This window comes from Chiloscyllium plagiosum, unplaced genomic scaffold, assembly GCF_037043375.1.
Source record: "Chiloscyllium plagiosum isolate Xiang-an unplaced genomic scaffold, Cpla_swu_hap1 HiC_scaffold_26, whole genome shotgun sequence".
NCBI classification, from domain to species: domain Eukaryota; kingdom Metazoa; phylum Chordata; class Chondrichthyes; order Orectolobiformes; family Hemiscylliidae; genus Chiloscyllium; species Chiloscyllium plagiosum.
Genome location: NW_028270164.1, coordinates 57660983 through 57687993, shown reverse-complemented (window position 1 = coordinate 57687993; position 27011 = coordinate 57660983). Strand labels below are relative to the sequence as shown.

General features: G+C 45.1%; 1 protein-coding gene across 12 annotated transcripts in view; it reads left to right on the top strand.

The window, feature by feature from the left end:
* The window catches only part of LOC122563336 (DNA damage-regulated autophagy modulator protein 2), a 116848-nt gene that overhangs the window by 10978 nt on the left and 78859 nt on the right, over positions 1–27011 (top strand). For 6 of the 12 annotated variants that reach the window (XR_015750973.1, XR_015750974.1, XR_015750972.1 and 3 more), the window contains exon 1: positions 17687–17972. Coding sequence is in view for 8 of the 12 variants with exons in the window: in XM_087973770.1 (XP_087829896.1) it covers positions 17842–17972 (131 nt within the window). In the remaining 4 variants the exon portion in view is untranslated. Of the gene's footprint in view, positions 1–17685; positions 17973–27011 lie in introns of those variants that run through there. The other 6 variants (XM_087973769.1, XM_087973768.1, XM_087973773.1 and 3 more) reach the window with 4 other exon arrangements.

Sequence of the window (27011 nt, the reverse complement as noted above, 5' to 3'; positions counted from 1 at the left end):
CTTACGCTACTCAGCATCAGAAACCCATTTGGGCTGCTTCTCCCATTCCCTTGTCCCTTGTGAAAGATAGAAATGGCACACTGACTGTATTGTTCAGGGAAAATCAGCAGTTACATTTATTTTGAACAAATACATTGATACAGTGGAACATGGCAAACATCTTGTTCCGAAGAGTTAAACTGCTGGAGTAAACATTCAGAACATTTTTCAGCTGAGTCCAATAACTAGTATTTATGCAGAAATTGGATTTTTAAAACTCTGTATTCTTGCGAGGATGTTGTAGTTTGAATGGAAATTGACTGGGTGAAAAAGGAAATATTGTTTCTATCATACTATTGATTTGGATTGATATATTGATCCCAAGCCAGATGGAGAGGTATGGAACTTGACATAAATCCGTTTCTCAATAATTCATTATATACAGAATGTAGCATTACATATGTCTGCCTCCTTCTGACTTACCTAAAAGTCTCTTTGCAAGTGCTTTAAGTACTTAATGATGCTGTGTAACTATTAAGTATTTCATCACCTGTGTATCTGAACAATACAATTTCCATAAAATTAACATTCTTCTTTCTTTAAAGAAAAGCTTTATAACACTCAAATAACTACAAAACAAGATCTTAAAAGAATGTTTCCATATTTCAAAGGGAGAAGGAGTCCTTTGAACAAGCAGTCCTTTTCATAAAACAGTCAAACAATTGTTGAGCAGCATTAACTCATTTTAGAGATCTTTTTCCTCTGAACCATCTATTTTATATTTGCAAATTGATCCTTAACCTTTCTTCAGTCTCACTCCTTGTCAAATGTACACTACCCCATAGAGAATGTTTATCCACACTGCTGCATTAAATAGGGAAATGTTTCTTTGCGTGGTCATAGAGTCCTGCAACATGGAAACAGCCCCTTCATGGCAATCAAGTTCCCCAAACTAAACTCATCCCATTTATGTGCACTTGCCCTATGTGCCTCTAAACCGTTGCTATTCATATCCTTACCCAAATGTCTTTTACATGTTCTAACTGTACCTCCATCTACCACTTTTGGCAGTTCATCTGAACCACCTCTGTGTGAAAACGTTGCCCCTTGGGTCCCTTTTTCAAATATTTCTCCTCTCTCCTTAAAATTATGCCTCAGTTTTGAACTCTCCAGCCCTAGGGAAAAGGCCTTTGCTATTCACCTTATCTCCGCCCCCTCCATGATTTTATAAATCTCTATATAGTCCCAGCCTATCAGGTCTCTTCTTATCACTCAAACTCTTGGTTTAATAACATCCTTCCTATATCAGGGCAACCGGAACTGTATACAGCATTTCAAAAGAGGCCTCACTAACTTCCTGTACAACCGCAAGATGATGTCCCAACTCTTACATTCAGTGGTCTGACTGATTGATATGCCTTTTTGTTTTACTGCACTCTCTACCTGTGATGCAACTTGCAATAAAGAATATACCTGAACCTCTAAGTCTCTCTGTTCGACAACTCTCCCCAGGGCCCTATCATTAACTGTAAGTCCTGCCCTTTCTCATCTTAGTAAAATGCAATACCACACATTTATCTAAATTAAACTCTATCTGCCACTCCTTGGCTTATCAGCCTAATTGATCAAGATCCTTTTGTAACCTTGGATAACGTCATCACTGTCCACTATACCACAAATGTTGGTGTCACTCCCCCCAAACTTACTAACCATGCTTCCTACATTCATCATCTAAATCACTTATAGAAGTGTCACACCGTGGACCCAGTACTGATCCCTTTGGAAAACCAGCTGGTTACAGGCCTGCAGTCTGAAAAACGATTCCCTACCACCACCCTCTGTTTACTACCATCAAGCCAATTTTGTATCCAATTGACAAGCTCTTCCTGAACACCATGTGATCTTACTTTACTCACCAGTCTACCATGCAGAACCTTCGTCAAAGGCTTTACTAAAGTCCACATAGATTAGTGTGGTGCTGGAAAAGCACATCCGGTCAGGCAGCATCTAAGGAGCAGGAAAATCTGATTGTAACCTTATTGCAAACCCTCTTGCACAGATGCCTACCTTGGAGAAGTGCTCCTCCCCTGATTTTCCTGCTGCTCTGATGCTGCCTGAGGACTTTTCCAGCGCCATTCCAATCTTGGCTCTAATCTCCAGCATCTGCAGTACCCACTCCATCCACGTAGGCAGTGTCTATCGCTCTTCCCTCTGCTACCTTCTTGGTCACATCTTCAAAAAAAAACAGAATCAAGTTTGTGGGACATGATTTCCCTTTCACAAAGGCATGCTGACTATCTCTTAATGAATCTGTGATCCTTCTGTGGATTTTGCAATGTTTGGTAAGTTCTGTATCTATTGTTTCTATTGGAGCTAGTGTTTTTGCAGCTAGGGAACTTTTCATCATGCTTTTTAAATTTCTTGCTTCCCAGTCTAAGGGACAATACTAATCATGTTTACCCATTGAGAATATTAAGTGAAACTCAGTTGTTGTTCTGGGAGGGAAGGGTAGGGATGAGGGCAAAAGTGTGAAAGATAGAATCCCTACCGTGTGGAAATGGGCCAGTCAGCCCAACAAGTCCACATCGACCCTTGAACCATTCCCCCATTCTATTACTCTACGTTTACCTCTGACTACTGCATCTAACCTATACCCTTGGACACTATGGGTAATTTAGCATGGCCAATTCACCTAACCTGCAGATCCTGTGGATTGTGGGAGGAAATTGGAGCACCTGGAGGAAAACCACACAACACGGGGAGAATGTGCAAACTCCACACAGACAGTTGCCCGAGGCTGGAATCAAGCCCGGGTCACTAGTGCTGTGAGGCAGCAGTGCTAACCACTGAGACACTGTGCCAATAGATTGACAACCCTGTCAACCATGGGAGAGAGGGGAATCTTTATTTTTGAGGAAAAAGGAGGACATCAGAGGCAATTCTGTGGAAGGTGCCTCATCAGAACAGATGCAACAGAGACAGAGAAATTGGTAAAATGGAATGGAGTCCTTTGTAGGAAGCAGAGTGTGAGGAGATGTAGTCAAGGTAGCTATGGAAGGTGGTAGGTTTGTAGTGAATACTGGCAGGCAGTGTATTCCCAGGAGGAAGAAAAGTGAAGTTGGGGAAGGAAAAAGTCAGAGATGGACCATCTGAAGGTGAGGGAAGAAGGAAAATTGGAAGCAAACTGATTAATTTTTTTTCCAGTTCTGGATGAGAACAGGAAGCAGCACTGAAAACTTTGTTTGATTTATCGCAGAAAGAGTTGGGAGTCGGGGTCTGGGTAGGACTGGAACAACCCCATAAAAAGACAGGCATAACAGGGAACCAAGCAATTACCCCTTTGACTTGGAGAAAATAAGAGGAGTTAAAGCAGAAGTTATTTGAAATAAGATCAAGCTCCTAGGCGAAGTTTGGTGGTGGATGTGAACTGTTCAGGCCACTTTTCAAGGAAAAAGCAGAGCGGCCTCACGACCATCCTGATGGAGATGGCAGTATTGAGTGTTTCCTGTCCATGGGTGAAGAGGAAACGGCTGCGGCCGCAGGTCTGGAAATTGTGAACCTGATGTAAAATGTCAGAAGCAGAAAAAGACTGAACAAGAGGACAAAAGATTAAATCGAGATAGGAAGAGAGCGGTTCACTTGGGCAGGAATGGGCTGAAATGATGGGTCCTGTTTGTATATTTTGGGAAAGAGGTAAAAGTGAGCTGAGAGAGGTTAGTGGACTAGAAGATAGGAAGCAGTGGAGGGGGAGATCTCCAGAGGAGATGAAGTTAGTGTCAGCTTTGGAAGTTACAGCCTGATGTTCAATGGTGGCATCATGGTTCGAGGAAGATCAGAGGAGGTGTGTGGGAGTTGCTGCTCAACCTCTGCCAGGTAGAGATCAGCTAATCAGACCTTTCATATTAATAGAAGCAAGAGTAGGCCATTTGACCTGACGAGCCCTGCTCCGTTATTCATTTAAGACCATGACTGATCTATCCATTGTCTCAGCTCCTCCTACTTGTGTTATCCCCATAACCCTAATTCCCCTACCCCATGCATAAACCTATCTAACTGTGTCTTCAATATATTTAGTGAAGCTGCTTCTACTGCTTCCTTGGGCAGAGTTATCAGTAAATTCACTATTCTCTGGGAAAAGCAGTTCCTCCTCATCTCATTCCTAAATCTAGTCCCCCTAATCTTGAGGTAATGTCCCCTAGTCCTAGCCTCACCCACCTGTGGAAACAACTTGCCTGCCTCTATCTTATATATCCCATTCTATAAGATCCTCTCTCATTCTTCTAAACTCTAGTGTGTACAGTCCCAGGCGGCTCAATCTCCCCTCATCTCCGGAATCAACCTGGTGACCCTCCTCCTCACCACCTCCAAAGCCAGTATGTCCTTCCTCAAGTAAGGAGACCAGAACTGCGCACAATACTCCAGCTGTGGCCTTACCAACACCTTGTACAATTGCAGCAGAACCTTCCTGTTCTTAAATTCAATCCCTCGAGCAATGGAAGCCAATATTCCATTTGCCTTCCTGAATATCTGTTGCACCTGCAAATCAATTTTTAGCAATTCATGGATGAGCACTCCTAAATCCCTCTGCATAACGGCAAGCTGCAATCTTTCACCATTTAACAATACCTGACCTACTAATTTTACTTCCAAAGTGGATAACCTCCCATTTACCAACACTGTGCTCCATCTGCCAGACCCTTGCCCACTCACTTAACCTGTCTAAATCCCTCTGCAGACCCTCCACATCCTCTGCACAGTTTGCCTTTCTGCTCAATTTAGTGTCATCAGCAAACTTGGATACATTACACTCGGTCTCTTCTTCCAAAGCATTGATATACATCATGAACAGTTGTGACCCCTGCAGCACCCTGCTCACCACTGATCCCCAACCAGAGAAACACCCATTTATTCTGACTCCCTGCTTTCTATTGGTTAACCAGTCCTCTCTCCATGCCGGTATATTCCCCACAACTCAATGCATTATTATCTTATGGATGAGTCTTTTATGCGGCACATTATTGAACATCTTCTAGAAATCCAAGTATACAACAACCACCTGTTCCCCTTTGTCCACCACGCTTGTTGCATCCTCAAAGAACTCCAGTAAGTTTGTCAAACATGACCTTCCCTTCCTGAATCCATGCAGTGTCTGCCTGATGGAACCTTTTCCATCCAGATGCCTCACTATTTCTTCTTTACTGATAGCTTAATGTCTGCAGTCAGGAAAATGCTGGAGGCTAACTGGCCTATAGTTACCTGCCTTTTACCTACACCCTTTTTTAAACAGCGGTGTGACATTTACTGTCTTCCAGTCTGCCAGGACTTGCCCGGAGTCCAGTGAATTTTGGTAAATTACCACTAATGCATCTGCTATATATTCTGCCATTTCTTTCAGCACCCTGGGATGCATTCCATCAGGACCAGGACACTTATCCACCTTTAGACCCTCAAGTTTGCTCAACACTACCCCTTTAGTGATAATAATTGCATTGTAATCCTCACCTCCCATTGTATCCTTAACATCATTGTTTTGGCATGTTAGACACATCTTCCACTGTGAAGACTGACACAAAATAGTTATTCAAGGCCTCGGCCATTTCAGCATATTAATTTGCCTTTCTCATCCTGCAAGGGACCTCCGTCCACTTTAGCAACCCTTTTCTGTTTTATGTATTTATAAAATCTTTTCCTGCCTGTTTTTATATTCAGTGCTCGTTTGCGTTCATAATCTACCTTTCCTTTCTTTATTGCTTGCTTTGTGGTTCTTTGCTGCTTTTTAAAGTTTTCCCAATCTTTGTTTCCCACGGTTCTTGACAACTTTGTAAGCCTGAGCTTTTAATTGGGTGCCTTCCTGTATTTCTTTGGTTATCCAAGGCTGGCTCCTCCTACCCTTGCTATCCTTGTCTTTGACTGGAAGCACTATGAAAAATCTCTGAAAGTCCTCCACTGTTTCTCAACTGTTCCGCCATATAACTTGTGTTCCCAGTCTAATTTAGCCAACTCCTTCCTCCCATTATAGTCTCCCTTGTTTAAGCATTGCACCCTGGTTTTAGATGATGCTATTTCACCATCTATTTGTATCTAAAATTCGATCATACTGTGATCACTCTTTCTTTCGGAGAAGATCCTTAACTACAAGATCACTAATTTTACCAGTCTCATTACACCGGTCCCGATTTAAGATTGCATGTTCCCTTGTAGATTCGGTAACATGCTGTTCAGGAAAGTGATCATGGAGGAGCTCTATGCATCCCTCTTCAAAACTGCCTCTACCAATTTGATTTGACCAGTCAATGTGCATGTTAAAGTCCCCCATGGTTATTGCTGTTCCATTCTAACATACATCAGATATTTCTTGATTGATTGCTTGTGCCACTCTAGCATTATTACAGTGTGGCCTATAGACCACTCCCACCAGTGACGTCTTCCCCTTACTATTCGTGATCTCCACCCAAATGGTTCAACATTTTGCTCCTTAGATCTTATATTGTCTCTCCCTATTGCCCTCATCTCCTCCTTAATTAAGAGTGTGACCACATCTCCCTTACCTTCTTGTCTATCCTCCCTAATTACCTGATACCCTTGGATATTTAATTCCCGGTCATCACCACCCTGCAACCACATTTCTGTAATGGCAACTACATACACCATTGGACTGATTTGCGCAGCAAGTTCATTGGTTTTGCTTTGAGTACTGCGGGCATTGAGTATAAATGTACTTTATCTGAATGTTCCTTTAGAATCTAGCAATCTCTCTTTTTTTGCATATGATTCTTTTGAAAAATTTGACTTTTTTTTTCTTTTCCAACTTTTGCTCCTGGTCTCTGCATTGCTTCCTTGTGCCTGGACTCCCATCCTCTTGTCGTTTTAAGCTGCCCTTCCTCAGTCTTTCTGCTCACTGCATCTCCCTTTACACCAAATGCTGTATCTTCTGACCTGACGCTTTGGATGCCACCCCCCTGCCAATCTAGTTTAAAGCTTCCCCAACAGCTCTAGCAAACCTGTCTGTAAGAATATTGGTCCCACTTGAGTTCAGGTAGAACCCGTCCCTTTTGTACAGGTCATACCTTCCCCAGAAGAGAACCCAATGACCCACAATTCTGAAACCCTGCCCCTTGCACCAACTCTTCAGCCATGCGTTTGTCTGCCATATCTTCCTACCCTTGCCCTCACGAGCATGTGGCACAGCCAGCAACCCAGCGATTACTGCCCTTGAGGTTGTTATTTTAGCTTCCTTCCTAACTCCCTAAATTCACTTTTCGTGACCTCATCCCTTTTCTGAACTGTCATTGGTACCAACGTGTACCATGGCTTCTGGCTGCTCATCCTCCCCTTTAAGAATGCAATAGACTCTATCCAAGACATCCCTGACGCCCCCAAATGGGCAGCACGGTGGCACAGTGCCTCACAGCGCCAGGGACCCGGGTTCGATTCCTGCCTCGGGCAACTGACTGTATATTCTCCCTGTGTCTGTGTGGGTTTCCTGTGGGTGCTCTGGTTTCCTCCCACTGTCCGAAGATGTGCAGATCAGGTGAATTAGCCATGCTCAATTGCCCATAGTATTCGGGGAAGTGTAGGTTAGGTGCATTAGTCAGGGGTAAATGTAGAGTAATAGGGTAGGGGAATGAGTCTGGGTGGGATACTGCTCAGAGGGTCGGTGTGGATTTGTTGGGCCAAATCGCCTGTTTCCACACTATAGGGATTCTATTGTATGATTGACCCTGGCACCTGGGAGGCAATATACCATCCAAGTTTCTCCTCCACCCCCACCGCTGCCTCCCCACTCCCCGCCCACAACAGTATACTAGTTATTGAGGGGAATGGCCACAAGGTATCCCTGCACTGACTGCCTATTCTCTTTCCCTCTCCTGATGGTCATCTAGCTACCTTCATCTTGTAACTTAGGTGTGACTACCTTCCTGTAACTCCTCTTGATTAACCCTTCAGCCTCCTGAATGATCTGGAGTTTACAGACCTAAACTGATCTGTAAGGACTGAAGCTGGGTGCGTTTCTCACAGGTAAAGTCATCAGGGACACTGTTAGTGACCCTGACCTCCCACATCCCTCACTGCTTTTTTTTTTAAAAAACACTTTGCTGAGTTTCACCATAGCCCCTTGTCACCAAGGTCTCCCAATACAATACCTCCCCTCAACATGGCCACTCCTGAGATGAAAATCCTTCCTGTCCTCCTTGAAGTGTCCTTTTTATTTTGGTTAGAGGAGGTAGGTGGGGGTGGGGGGGGGGGGGGGGGGGGGAGACAGGCTCAACCACTCCCTGACACCAGTCCCTCAGCGATGTTTAGACCAATTGTGGTGATTGCAGTGCCATCTCCCAGAATGCCTTTGTGACATCTCTGCTGCGCTGTGATTCGATGAAGGATGGGGTCCTGCAGCGGCCTCCTGTATAGTTGTAATGACTGTGGTAATGTCTCCCCGAATTCCACTGTGATGACTCTCAGCTCCCCTCCAACTCTTTGTTTGGCCTTTCTTATTAAGTTGCCTAATTATTCATTTACAGTCATCAAAACCTCCCAACAATATTGGCTTTTTAAAAAATCAAATCATGGTGTTGGTGTCTCTGGCTAGGCCAACATTTTGAGAAGATGATGGTGAGCTACCTTCTCAAACCGTTGCAGCCCCTGTGCTGTGGGTTGACTCTCAATGCCCTTAGGGAGGGAATTCTAGGAGTTTCACCCAGCGACGGTGAAAGAACGGTGATATATCTCCAAGTCAGGACGGCGGGTGGCTTGGAGGGGAACCTGCAGGTGATGGTGTTCCCATGTATCTGCTGCCCTTTTCCTTCCAGATGGAGTGGTCGTGGGTTTGGAAGATACTGTCTAAGGAGCCTTGGTGACTTTCTGCAGTGCATCTTGTAGATAGTACACACTGCTACTACTGAGTGTCAGTGGTGGAGGGAGTGGATGCTTGTGGATGTGCTGCCAATAAGCGGGCTGCTTTATCCTGGATAGTGTCAAGCTTTTTGAGTGTTGGAGCTGCACCGTCTAGGCAAGTGGGGTTTATACTACCACCCTCCTGACTTGTGCCTTGTAGTTGTGGACAGGCTTTGAGGAGTCAGGAGAGGAGACCAACCTGATTAGAGACGAAATAACTGCAGATGCTGGAATCCAAGGTAGACAAGCAGGAGGCTGGAAGAACACAAGCCAGGCAGCATCAGGAAGTGGAGAAGTCAATGTTTCAGGTGTAACCCTTCTTCAGGACTAGGGGGTAGGTGTAAGGGGTGGGAGGGTGCTGAGGTAGGGATAGGTGAATACAGGTGGAGGGTATGTCCTGGTTGGTCGATGGGAAGAATGAATCCGGTTGGTAGCTGGAAGGAAGGGTCGGTTAGAGGAAGGGGGAGGGGATGGGCTCGGAAGGGAGTTGGGGGATGGGAAAGGAGGTTATTTCAGTTTGGAGAACTCAATGTTGAGTCCTCCCAACTCCGTTGCCCAGGCAGTAGTGGAGGTGGTCTTCCTCCTATTTGCGGCCTGATTCACTCTGGCGATGGAGGAGACCAAGGACAGTCATGTCGGAAAGGGGATTTAAAAGGGACAGTAACTGAGATGTCAGGTTGGCCCCTATGAGCCAGGCTGAGATGCTCAGCAAACCATTTCCTAAGTTTACGTTTGGTCTCCCTGATGTAGGTAAGACCACATCTGGAGAACTGGATACAGTAAACTAGGTTGGAGGAGAGTCAGGTCAACCACTCACACCTGGAAGGATTGTTTGGGGCTCTGGATGGAGGTGAGGGGGGTGGTGCACCCGCAGTTTTTAGAGCAATGGAGCAGGAAATGGAGATGTAGTGAATGACAGTGGGAAGAAAGCATGTTGTTCAAAATAGGTGGACATCTGAGATGCCTCAGAGTGGAATGGCTCCTCTCCTGAGCTGGTGCGGAGGAATTGTGAGAACGGGATGGAGTTCTCGCAGAATACTGGGTGGAAGGAGGTGTAGTCTAGGTAGTTATGGGAGTCTGGGCTTGTAGCAAGCGTCTGTCTGGAGACTGTCACTGGAGATGGAAACGGAGAGGTCATGAAAGGAGAGGGAGTTGTCCAAGACTAACCAAGGCAGCACGGTGACTCATTGGTTAGCACTGCTGCATCACAGTGCCTGGGACCCAGGTTTGATTCCAGCCTCGGGCGACTGTCTGTGTGGAGTTTGCACATTCTCCCGGTGTCTGTGTGGGTTTCCTCCTCCAGTCCAAAAATGTGCAGGTTAGGTGCGTTAGTCAGGGGAAATGTAGTGGAATGGGTCTGGGTGGGATTCTCTTTGGAGGGTCGGTGTGGACTTGTTGGGCCGAAGGGCCTTTTTCCACACTGTAGGGATTCTATGGATTCTAAGTGAAATTGAGGGTGAAGTGGCAGTTATGGGCGAAGTCAGCAAACACTCTAGTTTAGCCTGAGTGCAGGACGCTGCACGATGCAGTCATCGATGTAAAGGCGGAAGAGTTGGGGCATAATGCTTGAGTAGGTACCGAAGACAGACAGTTTGACATAGCCGACAAAAAGGCATGCATGGCTAGGACCCATCCGAGTTCCACCCCCTGGATTTGGAGGAAATGAGAAGAGTTAAAGGACTAGTTTGGAGAGGAGCGGGCATTGGTGGAAGGGGCTGGATGGGACTGTTGGAAGGGAAGAAGCTGAGAGCCCGAAAGCCATCCTTGTAGGGTATGGCCATGTATAAGGACTGCACATCCATTGAAGATAAAGCATTGGGGGCCGGGAAGTGGAAGTTACTAAAGGGGTGGAGGGCATGGTTATTGTCGCAGATGTAGGTAGGAAGTGGCTGAACCAAGTGGAGAGGATGGAATCGAGACAGGATGAGATGAGGTCGGTGGGGCAGGAGCACACTGAGCCGATGGGTCGGCTGGGATAGTGGGGCTTGTGGATCTTGGGGAGCAGGTAGAACCAGGGGCAGTGCAGGGCTGGGGGACTGGAAGGAGGGGAGATCACCAGGGGCAATGAGGTCACACGCTGTGAGTGACTTTGGCCTGATGGGTTCGTGGCCCCCCAAATCCCTTCCCAGCCCCTTGCCCTGCCTTCCATTCCTCTGTTCCATCCGTCTGTCACCAACTTCTACCCCTCCCCACTCCCTTTATCTGCAGCTCCCCCCCCACACCCACCCCAGTTCTGAATAAGGGTTACATCTGAAACATTGACTTCTCCATCTCCTGATGCTGCCTGGCCTGCTGTGTTCTTCCAGCCTCCTGCTTGTCTAGATCTGACCAATCCTCAGCCCTGATCTAATAATCCAAGAATGATAAATTATACTGATTTTCCAAAGAAAATTCCTTTCCATCTTCCATATCCAACTTTGTATATTTTTCGTGGCATATTGCTGAACACGTCTGTACTAATACCCATCTGCTCCACCAGGAATCCTCACTCTTTCAGTGACCTTGAGTGGCAATCTGCACCTGTGAGGGAACTGGAACTTCCATATTCATTGACCTGTGACCCTTACTACAGACTGACCCATTCCAATTATTGTCAATATGCTACCTCTGGCCAACGTGTTGCAATCAAATAAATCTGTGACTAATACACTCATAACAAACTGACCAGTATAGTTCTCTCAGACTAATCAATTAATCATTTGCTGCTGACATTTCAATGTAGTGTGTTACCTTAAATTGGACAGTTTACCACATGAAATGTTGTTTCCTATCACATTTGTAACACCTATTAACAGTTCTCTGTACATTATTGCCCCTCATTCATTTGTTTTTTTTTCTCCAACCTTATCATAGAGTCATACAGTATCAAAACAGACCCTTCTGACGTGCTGAACATAATCCCAAACTAAACTAGTCCCACCTGCCTGCTCTAGGCCCATCATCTCTCCAAGCCTTTCCTTTTCATGCACTTATCCAATATCTTTAAACGTTGGAATTGTACTTTCATCCACCACTTCCTCCACACATGATCCACCATCATCATCCACATCTGCTATTTCTTTTGCCAGCATCCACATAGTTATTAGTTGGTGTATACTTTTGTGTACTGCAAGGGCTTGGGGGCATTCTTACCCCAACTCATGACTTTTTAATTCCTTAAGTTTTTGAAATTTTGATTGAAGTTACAGTGCCCCTAATGGACTGACTTATTTTCTTTTTGTTTGATTTGACTTTCCCCATAGATCTGTATATAAAGAAGAGCCAGTCAGAGCTCAGAGGGTTGTTGAGAGGGGAGATACAAGATTGGTAGCAAGCAATAAATAGCCTTGTGCACTGTATTCTTGGTGTATCGTGCACTACTCTGCTTGGAGGTTCTCCAGCAAGAGAACTGTCCATGATTCCTCACATCTGAACAATCTCGAAGGCTGTGACCATTCCGTGGTATTACGGGAAGTCCCAAGAAGGCTGCTGGGAATATGTCTGTCTGGGATAACTTGAAAGCCTCAGACATCTGATCCAAAAGCATGTCTCTTTCTGAGAATCCAATTCTGCTTAAGGTCAGGGAGCCACCACATGCAATACTTTAGCAAAGTTCAGCTGTCTGAAAGTGAGCACTGAAGATGAAATTTCATAGAATTGTAGAATCCCTACAGTGTGGGGAGATTCAACCCATCAGGTCTGCACCGACCCTCCAAAGAGCATTTCACCTTATTCCCATAACTCCACGTGGGGGTTTTTACCATGGCTAATCCACCTGACCGGCATATCCCTGGATACTGCAGGCAATTTAGTATGGCCAGGCCACCCATTTACACATCTTTGGACCGTGGGGGAAAAAACCCACCCAGACATTTGGAGAATGTGCAAACTTCCACCAGGTCCCTGGTGTTGTGAGGCAGTAGTGGTAACTACTGTGTCACCCAAATGGAACTCCTGGAGCCTTTTATATAATCTGTTAAAGTGCTTGATGTTTTTCCCCCTATTGAATTATCATCCATTTTCAATGCATTTATAAAATCATCTTGTGTTTTTTAAATTTTTTCTGTGAAATTCAATAAAATATCCAAACCTTTGTTAACATCTCGCTGACAGTCCTCCAGCTCACCATATACTTTGCAGCTGATCATGACTTTGTTGGGAAGTGACAATTTCAAGGCCATAGTTTGCTTTCACTTAAGTAAAGATGTAACTTATATCCGGATATCTACTTCCTCTTTCCATAGGTCGTCTTGCTCAGGTTTAGAGAACATCTATAGAAATCATACCCTTGCATTTTACACTTGGTTTCAACTATTCTTCTCAAAGTTAACTCAGATTACAACCTTCTGCCTGAAGCACAATTCCTAGTTTCTCACCCACACTTTTTGGCAACAATTCCCTCACCACGTTAATCGGATTCCAAGGTTCATGGTGAAGTCTGAAGCTATATGAACATCATTTTCTTGGTGGTTTGTTTATTTACAGAATGTGTATCTCTGGTGTATACCAACTGACCCAGTGTCCCAGTTGTCTCTCTTCGTTTGGTTTAATCAGAATAGTAATTAGAGTGACTGCTGCATGTGGGGGTGCAGTAACAAAAAAGTAAAATGGTAATTTTAAAACTTAGAGAATTTGGTCTTGGATAGTGTATTGAAACTCCTGTCCCTTTCAATGCAGGGAAGAATTGTCTGAGAATGTAACATTTACAGCACATTCTATTCCAAGGTTTCTTAGAGAGCAACACTCCGTCCTGTCCAGTGATAGGGATGTGGCTCTTGCAATATTTACAATAACTTATTCATGGTAGTTGATAAGCTACTGAAAGGAGTTCAAAGCAGACTCCCTACTGTGTGGAAACGGGCCCTTCGACCCAACAAGTCCACACCGACCCTTAGAGTATCCCATCCAAACCCAATTACTCTGCATTTACCCTGACTAATGCACCGAACCTATACATCCCTGAACACTATGGTCGGTTTAGCATGGCCAATTCACCTAACCTGCACATCTTTGGACTGTGGGAGGAAACTGGAGCACCCGAATGAAACCCACGCAGACACGGGAAAAATATGCAAACTCCACACAGTCGCCCAAGGTTGGAATCGAACCAAGGTCCCTGGCGTTGTAAGGCAGCAGTGCTAACCACTGAGCCACCATGTCGCCCTGGAGGTTAGAAAGTCCATCCTAGAGATAGAGAGCAAATTCAATGTTTGAAGTGCTAGTTTTTAGCTGGACTGTCACAATGGGCTGTCTTGAGAGAGTTTCAAGTCTAGATTACCAGAAGTGAAGTATCATAATCTCTTGTGAAGTTTAATGAGATTTGATAAACCAGTGATGCTATCATCTGGGAGAAGTTTCAGAGAAGTCCATGTCGTATGGGCTTTTTGATCTATTATACATTTATTACGTATTAATTCTGGGTCTTAGAAATAAGTTCTACATGTAATGTGGATTATACTGTTCAGATTGATTTGTTGTTTTCAAAACTGTGGAGTCTTATGGTTTTAATCTATTCATAGGTCCACTAGATTTCATATTTTGTCTACCTTTTTAAAGAAAAATGTACTGCTCCTTTACCAAATTTGTTGCTATTTAGCCATCAATTTGGTGCTCCAGGAGTGATTAAGCCCTCCAGCACCTGTGGTAACCGCAGTCTCGTTTGGCCTGAAACGTAGCAGTGTGATATATTAGTGTGAGTTTCTCTTTATCAGTGCTTCTATTTAATAGGTAATACCCTTCTGTGATGATATAATGAGAAGCATGTGTTGACAGTTGAGCCACAAGCCTTCCTCTAATTAAACCGCCAACATGATTAATTGAGATGATGAGCGACACACTTGCTAAGTGGTTAGCACTTCTGCCTCACAGCAGGTTTGATTCCAGCCTCGGCCGACTGTCTGTTTGGAGCTTTCATGTTCTCCGCGTGTCTGCGGGTTTCCTCCAGGTGGCCTGGTTTCCCCCCACAGTTCAAAGATGTGCAGGTTAGGTGGATTAGCCATGGGAAATGCAGGGTTACAGGGATAGGGTAGGAGAAAGTGAGGACTGCAGATGCTGGAGATCAGAGCTGAAAATGTGTTGCTGAAAAAGCGCAGCAGGTCAGGCAGCATCCAAGGAACAGGAGAATCGATGTTTCGGGCATAAGCCCTTCTTCAGGAATGCTGCCTGACCTGAGCGCTTTTCCAGCAACACATTTTCAGCTCTAATCTCCAGCATCTGCAGACCTCACTTTCTCTCTAATATAAAAGGTAGACAATATCCAGTTTCGGGTTGAAAAGTGACACGGTGGCACAGTGGTTAGCACTGATGCCTCACAGCGCCAGAGACCCGGGTTCAAGTCCCGCCTCAGGCGGGACTGTGTGGAGTTTGCACATTCTCCCATGTCTGCGTGGGTTTCCTCCGGGTGCTCCGGTTTCCTCCCACAATCCGAAAATGTGCAGGTCAGGTAAATTGGCCATGCTAAATTGCCCGTAGTGTTAGGTGAAGGGGTAAATGTAGGGGAATGGGTCGGTGTGGACTTGTTGGGCCGAAGGGCCTGTTTCCACACTGTAACTAATCTAGGTAATCGCATCTAATCTAATCAAAGTGTTGCTTGGGTCACACAAACACCCGGTAATAACTAATGTCAGTAAGAGCCAACCTAGCCACCACACCAGAAACTGAAATTGTCTGACCATGTAAATACTGTGGCTACAAGAGTGGGTTAGCTGCTACGAATTCTGAGGTGAATAACTCCCCTCCCATTTCCCCAAAGCCTGTCTACAAAGTACCAGTCAGGAATGTGATGGAACACTGACCACTGCAGCTGGATGAGCCCAGCTTCGACAACATTCCAGACCTTGACCCCATCCAGAACAAAGCAGCTGCTTGATTGGTACCACATTGACAAATATTCACACCCTCCGCCACTGACGCTCAGTAGCAGAAATTCATCAAGGCTCCTTAGACAACACCTTCCAACCTCATCGAACCTGGGTCCCTGGCGCTGTGAGGTAGCAGTGCTAACCACTGAGCCACTGGGCCGCCCCAAGTAGGAAAGAACTAGAGCAGGAAATTAAGAGAGCAAGGAGAGACCATGAAATGACCTTGGCAAGGAGGGGTAAAGAGAATCCCAAGGCATTTTATATGTGCATTAAAAGCAAGAGCATAACTAGAGAGAAGGTAGGACCATTCAAGGATAAAGGAGGGAACTTGTGCTTGGAGGCAGAGGATGTGGGCGAGATCCCAAATGAGTACTTTGCATCAATATTCACCCAGGAGAAGGAGAAGGAGATGGAGGATTGTGAGATTAGCATTTGAGATCAAGTGTGAGTGGAGTGCTGACAGGCTGAATAACAAGTCTTTACAAGTGATCAAAAGTGTCAAATGGTGTCAACAGCTGAATAACAGGTCATCCCTTCACTTATGAACCGATTAATTAAAGCAGAGATAATTACAGATAAGATGTTCTTAGGGACAAATTAAGCAGCTGGAATAATAGGAGTAGGTATTGGAGTAGCAAGTGATTTTAAAAAATACCTGCAATCTGGTTAAGGTAGAGAGGTAATAACAAGTAATCCAGGTGATGGTGTCAAAACAGAACAGTAAGGAAGATTTAACAAGCACAGAACAATATGTAGTGCAACATTAACCTAAGATCACGGTTGAGGCCATCCTCGTGGGTATGGAACTTGGCAATCAGTTTCTTCTCAGTGATTCTGCGTTGTTGTGTATCTCAAAAGCCACTTTGGAGGACGCTTACCCGAAGGTTGGAGGCTGAATGTCCTTTATGCTGCCCGGATTGGAGAGTGTGAGCGAGAAGGAGAGGCCAGATAAATTAAGGTTGTTTTCTTTGGAGTGGCAGAGGCTGAGGGGAGACTTGGTAGTTTATAAAATTGAGACATCGATGGGGTTGACAGTCAGAATCTCTTTTTTTCTGAGTTGAAATGCCTAATACTAGGAGGCATGCATTTAAAGTGAGAGGGGGACAATTCAAAGGAGATGTGAAGGGCAAGTTTTTTTTAATAATGGTAGGTCATAGAATCCTTTGGACTAAGAATCATAGAATCCCCACAGTGTGCAAACAGGCCATGTGTCTCAACCAGTCCACACCAACCCTCCGAAGGGAAACCCATCCAGACCCATTCCTTTACAGTATTATCCTATATTTACCCCTGACTAATGCACCTAACGTACACATCCTTGAATACTATGGGCAATTTACTAGGGTCAATTCACCTAACCTGCACATCCTTTGGGTTGTGGGAGGAAACCCGGGCAGACACTTGGAGAATGTGAAAACTCCACACAGATGGTTTCCCGAGGCTGGAATCGAACCCGGGACCCTGGTGCTAACCACTGAGTGGTGATGGAGGTGGATATGATATGGGTGTTTAGATAAGCACATGAATAAGGAGTAGAGGGAAATGGGCCAAGGGCAGGCAATATGTTTGGTACAGCATTGTGGGCCAAAGGGTCTGTGCTGTACTGTTCTGTGTTCTGCTTATGTTTTACCTCTAATACCGCAAATCTCCTCGACATCTTCATTGCCAGCCTTAAGGTGCTCACAACTGAACATAGCATAGGTTCAGCTGAGAGCTGACTAAGTTGATCTATAAAAGTGACATAAACTTTGTTTGCATTCTATCGAAGGGGCCCATGCTGCTTCAGGCCTCTTAACGCCAGTTCACTTTTTGGCTGATGGAGAGTCACGGGACTGAGTATGATGAGAGGCACCCTGCTGGTTTCAGTGTGAAGTTGTTGACAGGGTTAGTATTGGAAGGATGAAGGTCTGTTTCCTGTGAGTGTGCGTGGGAGGGAAGGACGAGGAAGTGAAACTGAAGTGTGCCTGCAGTAAGCTGCTGCTGACAGAGCCCGGCTCCCAGTATTCATGTTGCTGTTTTGACTGGATAGTCTGACAGCCTGACTGTGTGTCTGTCTTTATATCCTTACAGATTGTGTGACTGGGGAATTGAAAAGCAGGCGGCAGGCCTTTTTCCCTGAGGGTGTGCAGACATGTGGTGGTTCCAGCAGGGAATGAGCTTCTTTCCAGCTGCTCTGGTCGTCTGGTCAGCGACTGCCTTCATCTTCTCCTTCATTACAGCTGCCCTGCTCCGGCACGTCGACCCCTTGGTGCCTTACATCAGGTTAGTAAGAGCGATGCAGTCCTAGAACTGAAAACGGCAATGACCTTTGTGTGAGCCAACTAGTCTCAGCTGCTTATGCTGATGTCCACACTTTTAAAAACAAAGTGCTGGAGAAACTGAGCAGGTCTGGTAGCGTGTATGAAGAGAGAATACAGAGTGAACATTTCAAGTCCCGTGATTCCCCTGATGAGTGTCTACAGTAACTTCGGTTTTTGTTTCCCACCTCCAATTCTGTTTTTCCTCGTTCACACCCTCCCTCTCATTCACACCCTAGACACTAGGCCTGTCTGTCTGCTGACAGTCCCATGTCAGTGAACATCTGACCAAAGGTTATTGATCTGAAACACGAAGTCTGTTTAATTGCAGAGTTACCCAGCCTAAACTTTGTTTCATTCAACAGAATCCCTACAGTCTGGAAAGAAGCCATTCGGCCCATTGAGTCTGCACCAATCTTCCAATGAGCATCCTGCCCAACTCTATCATTGTAATCCTGCATCCCCCATGGCTAATCCACTTAACCTACATATCCTTGGACACGGTGGGTAATTTAGCACAGCCAATCCACCAAACCCCCATATCTTTGGACTGTGGGAGGAAACCGGAGCACCCGAAGGAAACCCACGCAGACACGGGGAGAATGCTGTGTGGAGTTTACACAGTTGCCCAAGGGTGGAATCGAATATCAATTTTTAAAAAGTCTCATCAATGTGTCAACACCTCCCCCGGCCTCCTTCCTACCATAACCCTCTGGTATATGCGTTCCTCCAATATTATCCTTTTGAACAATTTTGATTTTTATAATCATCTCACCATTGCTGGCCATGCCTTCATGAACCTCAACCTCTGGAATTCCTCCCTAGCCTCTCTGTCTCCCTAACTTGTTTTCCACCTTTAAGGTACTTCGCAAAACCTCCCTCTTTCACGAAACCTTTGATCTGATATGTTAAGCAACTTAATATTTAATCTAAATTGATATTATTCCGGTCTAGAGTCTCTGGAGATGTTACTTTTTTGAAGCACATATGTGTTGTTGCAGTTGATTGGATGTTCCTGTATCAACTGATAGCAGAAATCACTAGAAAATAAGGTTGCCCGATGAAATAATCAGGAGTTGAAGAGATTTCAGGCAATAGTTTTCCAGTGACAATAGAACTGCTTGAGTTATTGTTGCCGAAGTATTTGACTTTAGTAAATGCACCAGGCCCAGTTTACCCAAGTGTAATACTGAGTGTAAGTATCTAAGTTGTGACCGGACAGCCCCAATCTGAACTTGTTTTTCTGTACGTTTGGATGAAGTCTTGGGGCTCTCAGTAACGGCTGCAACATCTATGAGGGAGAGATAGTGGAGGCCATTTATTTGTCACCTTGAGGTTTTTTTATTTATTTGTGGGATGTGGGCCAGCATTTATTGCCTATCCCTAGTTGCCCCTTGAGGAGGTGGTGGTGAGCTTCTTGTTGAACTGCTGCAGTCCACTTGTGGGTTGACCACAAACCATTAGAGAGGGAGTTCCAGGATTTTGACCCAGCCACAGTGAACAGTGATATATTTCCAAGTCAGAACGGTGAGTGCCTCGGAGGGGCTCTTGCAGGAGGGGGTGGTGTTCCTGTGTATCTGCTGCCCTTGTCCTTCGAGATGGAAGTGGTTGTGGGTTTGGAAGGTGCTATCGGCGGATCTTTGAATTTCTGCAGTGCATCTTGTCGATAATACACACTGCTGCTACTGAGTGTCGGTGGTGGATGGAGTGGATGCTTGTGGATATGCTGCCAGTCAGGGGGGCTGTTTGTGGATGGTGTCCAGCTTCTTGAGTGTTGTTGGAGCTGTCCCCTGATATCCATTGATTCCAGTTTTGCTAGGGCCCCCTGATGCCACACTCAGTCAAATTCAGCCTTCATGCCAAGGTCTGTCACTCTTGCTTCATCTCTGGAATTTGGCTCTTCTGTCCACATCGACTCTAGTCTGTAATAAGGTCAGGAGCTGAATTGCCATGGTAGAAGCCAAACTGGGCATCACTGAGCAGGTGCTGCTTGTGATAGCACTGTTGATAACACCTTCCATTAGCTTACTGATGATTTGAGAGTAGACTGGGGTTGTAATTGCTGGGTTGGATTTGTCCTCCTTTTTATGTACAGGACATAACTGAACTATTTTCCACACTTGTTGGGTAGATGCCAGTGTTGTAACTGTACTGGAATAGCTTGGCTAGGACAGCAATGAGTTCTGGAGCACAAGTCTTCAGTACTGTTGCTGGGATGTTATCAGGGCCCATAGTCTGTGCAGTAATCTGGGCCTCTGACTGACTGTGTTTCTTGATCTCATGTGGAGTGAATTGAATTGACTGAAGACTGGCATCTGAAATGTTGGGGACCACTGGAGGAGGCTGATTTGGATCATCTAGCCAGCACTTCTGGCTGAAGATTGCTGTGAATGCTTCAGCCTTATCTTTTGCACTGATGTGCTGGGCTCTTCCATCTCCCTGAATGGGGATACTTGTGGAGCCACTGCCCCCAGTGAATTGTTTAATTATCCACCACCATTCATGACTGCTGGTGGCGAGACTGCAGAGATGAGATCTAATCCGTTGGTTGTGGGATCGCTCAGATCTGACTATCACTTGCTGCTTATGCTGTTTGACTTGCAAGCAGTCCTGTTGGTAGCTTCACCAGGTTGACACCTCATTTTCGGGTATGGCTGGTGCTGCTCCTGGCATGCCCTCCTGCACTCTCCATTGAATCAGGGTTGATCCCCTGGCTTGATGGTAATAGTTGGGTGGGGGATGTGCCAAATCTTGAGGTTGCAGACTGTGCTGGAGTACAATTCTGCTGCTGTTGATGGCCCATAGTACTCCATGGCGGCCCAGTGTTTAGTTGCAGATCTGTTTGAAGTCTGTCCCATTTAGCACGGTAATAGTGCCACGCAACATAATGGAGGGTATTCTTGATGTGAAGGTGGGAATTCATCTCCACAAGGACTGTACCATGGTCACTCTTACCAATACTGTCATGGACGCATGCATCTGCAACTGGCAGGTTGGTAAGGATGAAGTCAAGTATGTTTTTCCCTTGTGTTGGTTCCCTCACCACCTGCTGCAGGCCCAGTCTAGCAGCTATGTCCTTTAGGACCCGACCAGCTCAATCAGTGGTACTGCTGCTGCGTGACTCTTACTGGTGGGCACTGAAATCTCCCACCCAGAGTACATTTCGTGCCCTTGCCATCCTCTGCTTCCTTCAAGTTTTGCTCAACCTGAGTAAAGATTCATCTGTCGAGGGAGTATGGTACACGATAATCAGGAGGAGTTTTCTTTTTGCCCATGTTTAACCTGAAGACATGAGACTTCATAGACTCCAGAGTTACTGTTGAGAATTCCCCAGGGCAACTTCCTCTTGACTGTATACCACTGTGCTTCTACCTCCTGAGTCTGTCCTGCCAGTGGGACAGGACATATCCAGGGGTGGTGATGGTGGTGTCTGCAAGGGATAATTCTGTAAGTATGACTGTCCAGTTGCTGCTTGACTATTCTGTGAGACCGTTCTCCCAATTTTGATACTAGCCCCCCGATGTTACTCAGGAGGACTTTGCAGGGCCAGCAAGGCTGTCCTGTTGTCTTTTCCGGTGTCTAGGTTGATGCCAGATGATCCGTCCAGTTTCATTTCTTTGAGACTTTGTGGTGATTGGTACAACTGAAAGCTTACTAGGCGATTTCAGAGGGCAATTGAGAGTTAATGACATCACTGTTGTTCTGGAGTCACATGTAAGCCAGATCAGGTGAGGATGGCAAATTTCCTTCCCTGAAGAGCATTAGTAAACCAAAAGTTAGGTTATTCGAACAGTGATGCCACAACTGACCCCTATCTCACTACTTGTGGTATCCCCATCCAATAGAAATTTACTGAATTCAGTCTTGAAAACTTAAATTGACCTCCAGAAGCCTTTTGAAGGGAGAATAGTTTACATTTCCACTCTCTTGTGTGAGAAGACTGGGACTCTTTTTTTTCCCCCCCCACTATTGTGTTTAGATGTACTGGAGTCAATTGTAGTGCATCACCATCACAATGGAAGCCGACATTTCTGTACTGACCAGGAATTGATCTTTTGGATTTTCTCAAGGACTAAGACTCCTTGCCCCACTCTGGTGCATTAAACCAACTGATCAAGAGTTTTGGAGTTAGATTCCTCTTTGTTCATTCAATATAAAGAACTCTAAAGTGGGGTTTAATCACTGTGTGTTGATTTCAATCAGTTATTTTTAAAGGAAACTTTACACACCTTGTGCTTAAAGCATTTTTTTTTTAAATCCTTCATGGGACGTGTGTTTGGCCAGGATTTGTTGCCCTTCTTTAATTGCCTTTTTGAGAATGTGTGGTGGTGAATTAGCATCCGAAACAGTTAAAGTCTCCCTCACTCGGTGCACCCACAGGGAGTGGGGGTGGGGAAGAAATGTTCAGGAAGGAATTCCGATTGTAAAGGATTTTATCAGAAGTTGCTCAGCTGTAACCAAGCAACAGTCTGGAACTGTTTCAAGTGGGAAGTTCCATGAAGCACTGGGATTGTTCCTAAACTTCTCTTCTGTTCTTGCATGAAGTTGTTTTGTGATGGCCGTAAATGTTCGTCAAAAACATTAATACAAAAAGTTGAGGGTAGGGTTAATTGGTCTGTCTCCAACAGGAAGCACAACAAAACCAGAAACTTTTAAACAGTTTCATTCCTGTTAGACTCCTGAAGACAAAGATCTCTCTCTCGATTCGTCATAAATCTAGCTGCCTTTCCATTATGTTCCCTCTGTCACATGTTTCTATAATTTTTTTGAGTTCATCTTGCTGTCTCATCTTTTCCACATGTTTGTGTGTTCCCATCATTTTTAGTCCATCTTACGCACTTACATGCAATGTACAATGCAATGCATGGCTTCTTGCCCAGGTGGATTGAGATCAAAAATTGTTGATGAAACAGTAATTGACCAATGATCTGCTCTTTGGTGAAACGTTGCCGTCACTGACCTGTCCCGAATTATCTTTGAAGATGGTGGTGAGGCAGTTTCTTGAACTGCTGCAGTCCATGTGATATAGTTTGACCCACCATTCTGTTAAGGAAAGATTTTGACCCAGTGACACTGAAGAAAAGGCAATTATTAGATTAGATTAGATTACTTACAGAGTGGAAACAGGCCCTTCGGCCCAACAAGTCCACACCGACCCGCCGAAGTGCAACCCACCCATACCCCTACATTTACCCCTTATCTAACGCTACGGGCAATTTAGCATGGCAAATTCACCTGACCTGCACATCTTTGGACTGTGGGAGGAAACCGGAGCACCCGGAGGAAACCCACGCAGACACAGGGAGAACGTGCAAACTCCACACAGTCAGTCGCCTGAGGCGGGAATTGAACCGGGTCTCTGGTGCTGTGAGGCAGCAGTGCCAAACACTGTGCCACCGTGCCGCCCATATTATATTTCCAAATCAGGATGGTGAATGGCTTGGAGGGGAACTTACAGGGTTTGCTGTTCCCATTTATCTGTTACCCGTCTCTCAAACTTGATTGAGTTTTTTGAAGAAGTAACAAAGAGGATTGATGAGGGCAGAGCGGTAGATGTGATCTATATGGACTTCAGTAAGGTGTTCGACAAGCCTCCCCATGGGAGACTGGTTAGCAAGGTTTGATCTCATGGAATACAGGGAGAACTAGCCATTTGGATACAGAACTGGCTCAAAGGTAGAAGACAGAGGGTGGTGATGGAGGGTTGTTTTTCAGACTGGAGGCCTGTGATCAGTGGAGTGTCATAAGGATCAGTGCTGGGTTCACTACTTTTTGTCACTTACATAAATGATTTGGATGCGAGCATAAGAGGTTCAGTTGGTAAGTTTGCAGATGACACCAAAATTGGAGGTGTAGTGGACAACAAAGAAGGTTACCTCAGATTACAACAGGATCTTGATCAGATGGGCCAATGGGCTGAGAAGTGGCAGATGGAGTTTAATTGAGATAAATGTGAGGTGCTGCATTTTTGAAAAGCAAATCTTAGGACGTACACACTTAATGGTAAGGTCCTAGGGAGTGTTGCTGAACAAAGAGACCTTGGAGTGCAGGTTCTTAGCTCCTTGAAAGTGGCGTTGCAGGTAGATAGGATAGTGAAGAAGGCGTTTGGTATACTTTCCTTTATTGGTCAGAGTATTGAGTACAGGAGTTGGGAGGTCATGTTGCGGCTGTACAGGACCTTGGTTAGGCCACTTTTGGAATATTGCATGCAGTTCTGGTCTCCTTCCTATCGGAAAGATGTTGTGAAACTTAGGTTAGATAGATTAGATTAGATTAGATTACTTACAGTGTGGAAACAGGCCCTTCGGCCCAACAAGTCCACACCGCCCCGCCGAAGCGCAACCCACCCATACATTTACCCCTTACCTAACACTATGGGCAATTTAGCATGGCCAATTCACCTGACCCCTGCACATTTTTGGACTGTGGGAGGAAACCGGAGCACCCGGAGGAAACCCACGCAGACACGGGGAGAACGTGCAAACTCCACACAGTCAGTCGCCTGAGGCGGGAATTGAACCCGGGTCTCTGGCGCTGTGAGGCAGCAGTGCTAACCACTGTGCCACCGTACCACCCACTTGAAAGGGTTCAGAAAAGATTTACGAGGATGTTACCAGTGTTGGAGGATTTGAGCTACAGGGAGAGGCTGAACAGGCTGGGGCTGTTTTTCCTGGAGCATCGGAGGCTGAGGGGTGAACATTTAGAGGTTTATAAAATCATGAGGGGCATGGATAGGATAAATAGACAGGTCTTTTCCCTGGGGTGGGAGAGTCCAGAACTAGACGGCATAGGTTTAGGGTGAGAGGGGAAAGATATAGAAGCGATCTAAAGGGCAACGTTTTCACACAGAGGGTGGTGCGTATGTGGAATGGGCTGCCAGAGGAAGTGGTGGAGGCTGGTATAATTACAACATTTAAAAGTCATCTGGATGGGTATACGAATAGGAAGGGTTTGGAAGGATATGTGCCGGGTGCTGGCAGGTGGGACTAGATTGGGTTGGGATATCTGGTTGGTATGGACGGGTTGGCCCGAAGGGTCTGTTTCCATGCTGTACATCTCGATGACTGTAAAAGATAATGGATTTGGAAGGTGTTATCAGGAAAATCTTGATGAGTTATTGCAGTATAATAGATGGTACACACTGCTGCACTGTGCCAGTGATAGGAATTAGGGCGCTGATCAAGCGAGATGATTTTACTCAGTATGATGTTGACCTTGAGCGTTATATTCCATCAACATGTCAGATGTTAATATTGGGAGATTAAGTGATGTCAGTGGCATTGCACGTCAAGGGACAATGTTAGATTCTGTGTTGATAGAGATGTTCATTGCCTAGCATTTATGTGCATAAATGTCATATGCCAATTCTCAGCCCAATGCTTGATATTATCCAAGTCCTGTGGCAGTTGGATTTGGGCTTTGTTGTTATCTGAGGAGTCGTGAATGATACTGAATGTTTTGTAATCATTGGCGAACATCTTCATTTCTGATCTAATCTGAAGATCCTTTGAAGCATCCAAAGATGAAAAATGGCTATGGTGAGGACGCTGCACTTTATGGTGACTCCAACCATCAGAGTTTTCCCCCTGATTCCCACTGACTCCAATTGTGCTGCGCCTTCTTGATGCCAAAGGCAGACATTCGCACCTCCTCTCTCCTCTGCAGTTCAGACCTTTTGTCTATGTTTCACCGAAGGCTATAATGAGGTCAGGAGCTGAGTGGCCCTGATTGAACCCAAAATGAGTACAGTGCGCAGGTTTATTGCTGTGTAATTGTTTGTTAGCATTGTCACCAACACATTCTATCACTTTATTCATGGTCACTTAACTGACAATAACTGATTGATTGGATTGGTCTGCTTTTTATGGGCACAGAAGTTAAAGAGAGACAGTGCTGTATAGTTTTGTCACTGGAGCAACCTACAAGGCCAGGCTAATGCTCTGGGCACTTTTTTGGTTTAAACCTCACCACAGCAATTGGTAGCATTTAAGTTCAGTTTTAAACTAAATCTGCAGTCTAAAGCTAATATCAGTAGTAGCGACCATGATGACTATCAGTTAATGATATAAAAATCCATTTGCTCCAGACCCACAGCAAAGTGATTGACTCTTAACTGTCCTCTGAAATGGCCTCATAAGCCACTCTGTTCAAGGACAAATTGGTAATGGTCACTAAAGTTGGTGACATCCACATCCCATGAAAGTGTTGTAACTTTATTGGAACAGCAGGATTATGGGCATGGCAAATGCTAGAGCACCAGTCTTCAATACCATTACCAGAACGTTGTGATAGCCTTTGCAGTATCCAGTGCCTTCAGCTATTTCTTGAGTGGAATCAAGCAAACTAGTTAAGTCGGGCATCTGTCATGTTGGAAAGTTCTGGAGGAGGCTGAGATGGCATTTCTAGCTGAAGATTGCTACATATGCTTCAGCTGCATCTTTTGCATTGATGTCTAGGCTCCCCACTCGTTGCGGATATAATCATATTTATGGAGTCGTCTCCTCCAGTGTGTTAACTGTCCACTGGATTCATTGCTGGACATGACAGAGCTTAGATCTGATCCATTGGTTATGGGATGTGGTAAGTTTTATGAAGCAGTGCAGTGAGGAAGATTTATAATTATTTAAATGATGGTGGAATCGAAGATGAGTTTCAGAATGTTTTGAAAAGGAAGTTTGAGATTATGTCAATTGTAAAGTGTTTAGTTGTAATTTTTGTGGGTGATAAATACCAGTCATATAACTTGGAGTCCCTTGACCTGGAATCAGTAGTGACAAGAGAGAAGTTAACAAATGAAAGCTGCGAATCAGGCAAAACTGAAGGCAGAGAATAATCAGCTTATATTGCAGGAAGCCTTGTAAGTACTGTGTAAGTAGCCTTAAAAGGTCTCAAACTTGGAAAACTGTGTGAATAACTTGGAGATGCTAAAGAGCTGCCTTTTAGCTGAAGTTGTCAGACTATGTCAAGCAAGGTTAGTTGCTTGCTTAGAGGGGAATGTGAGAGT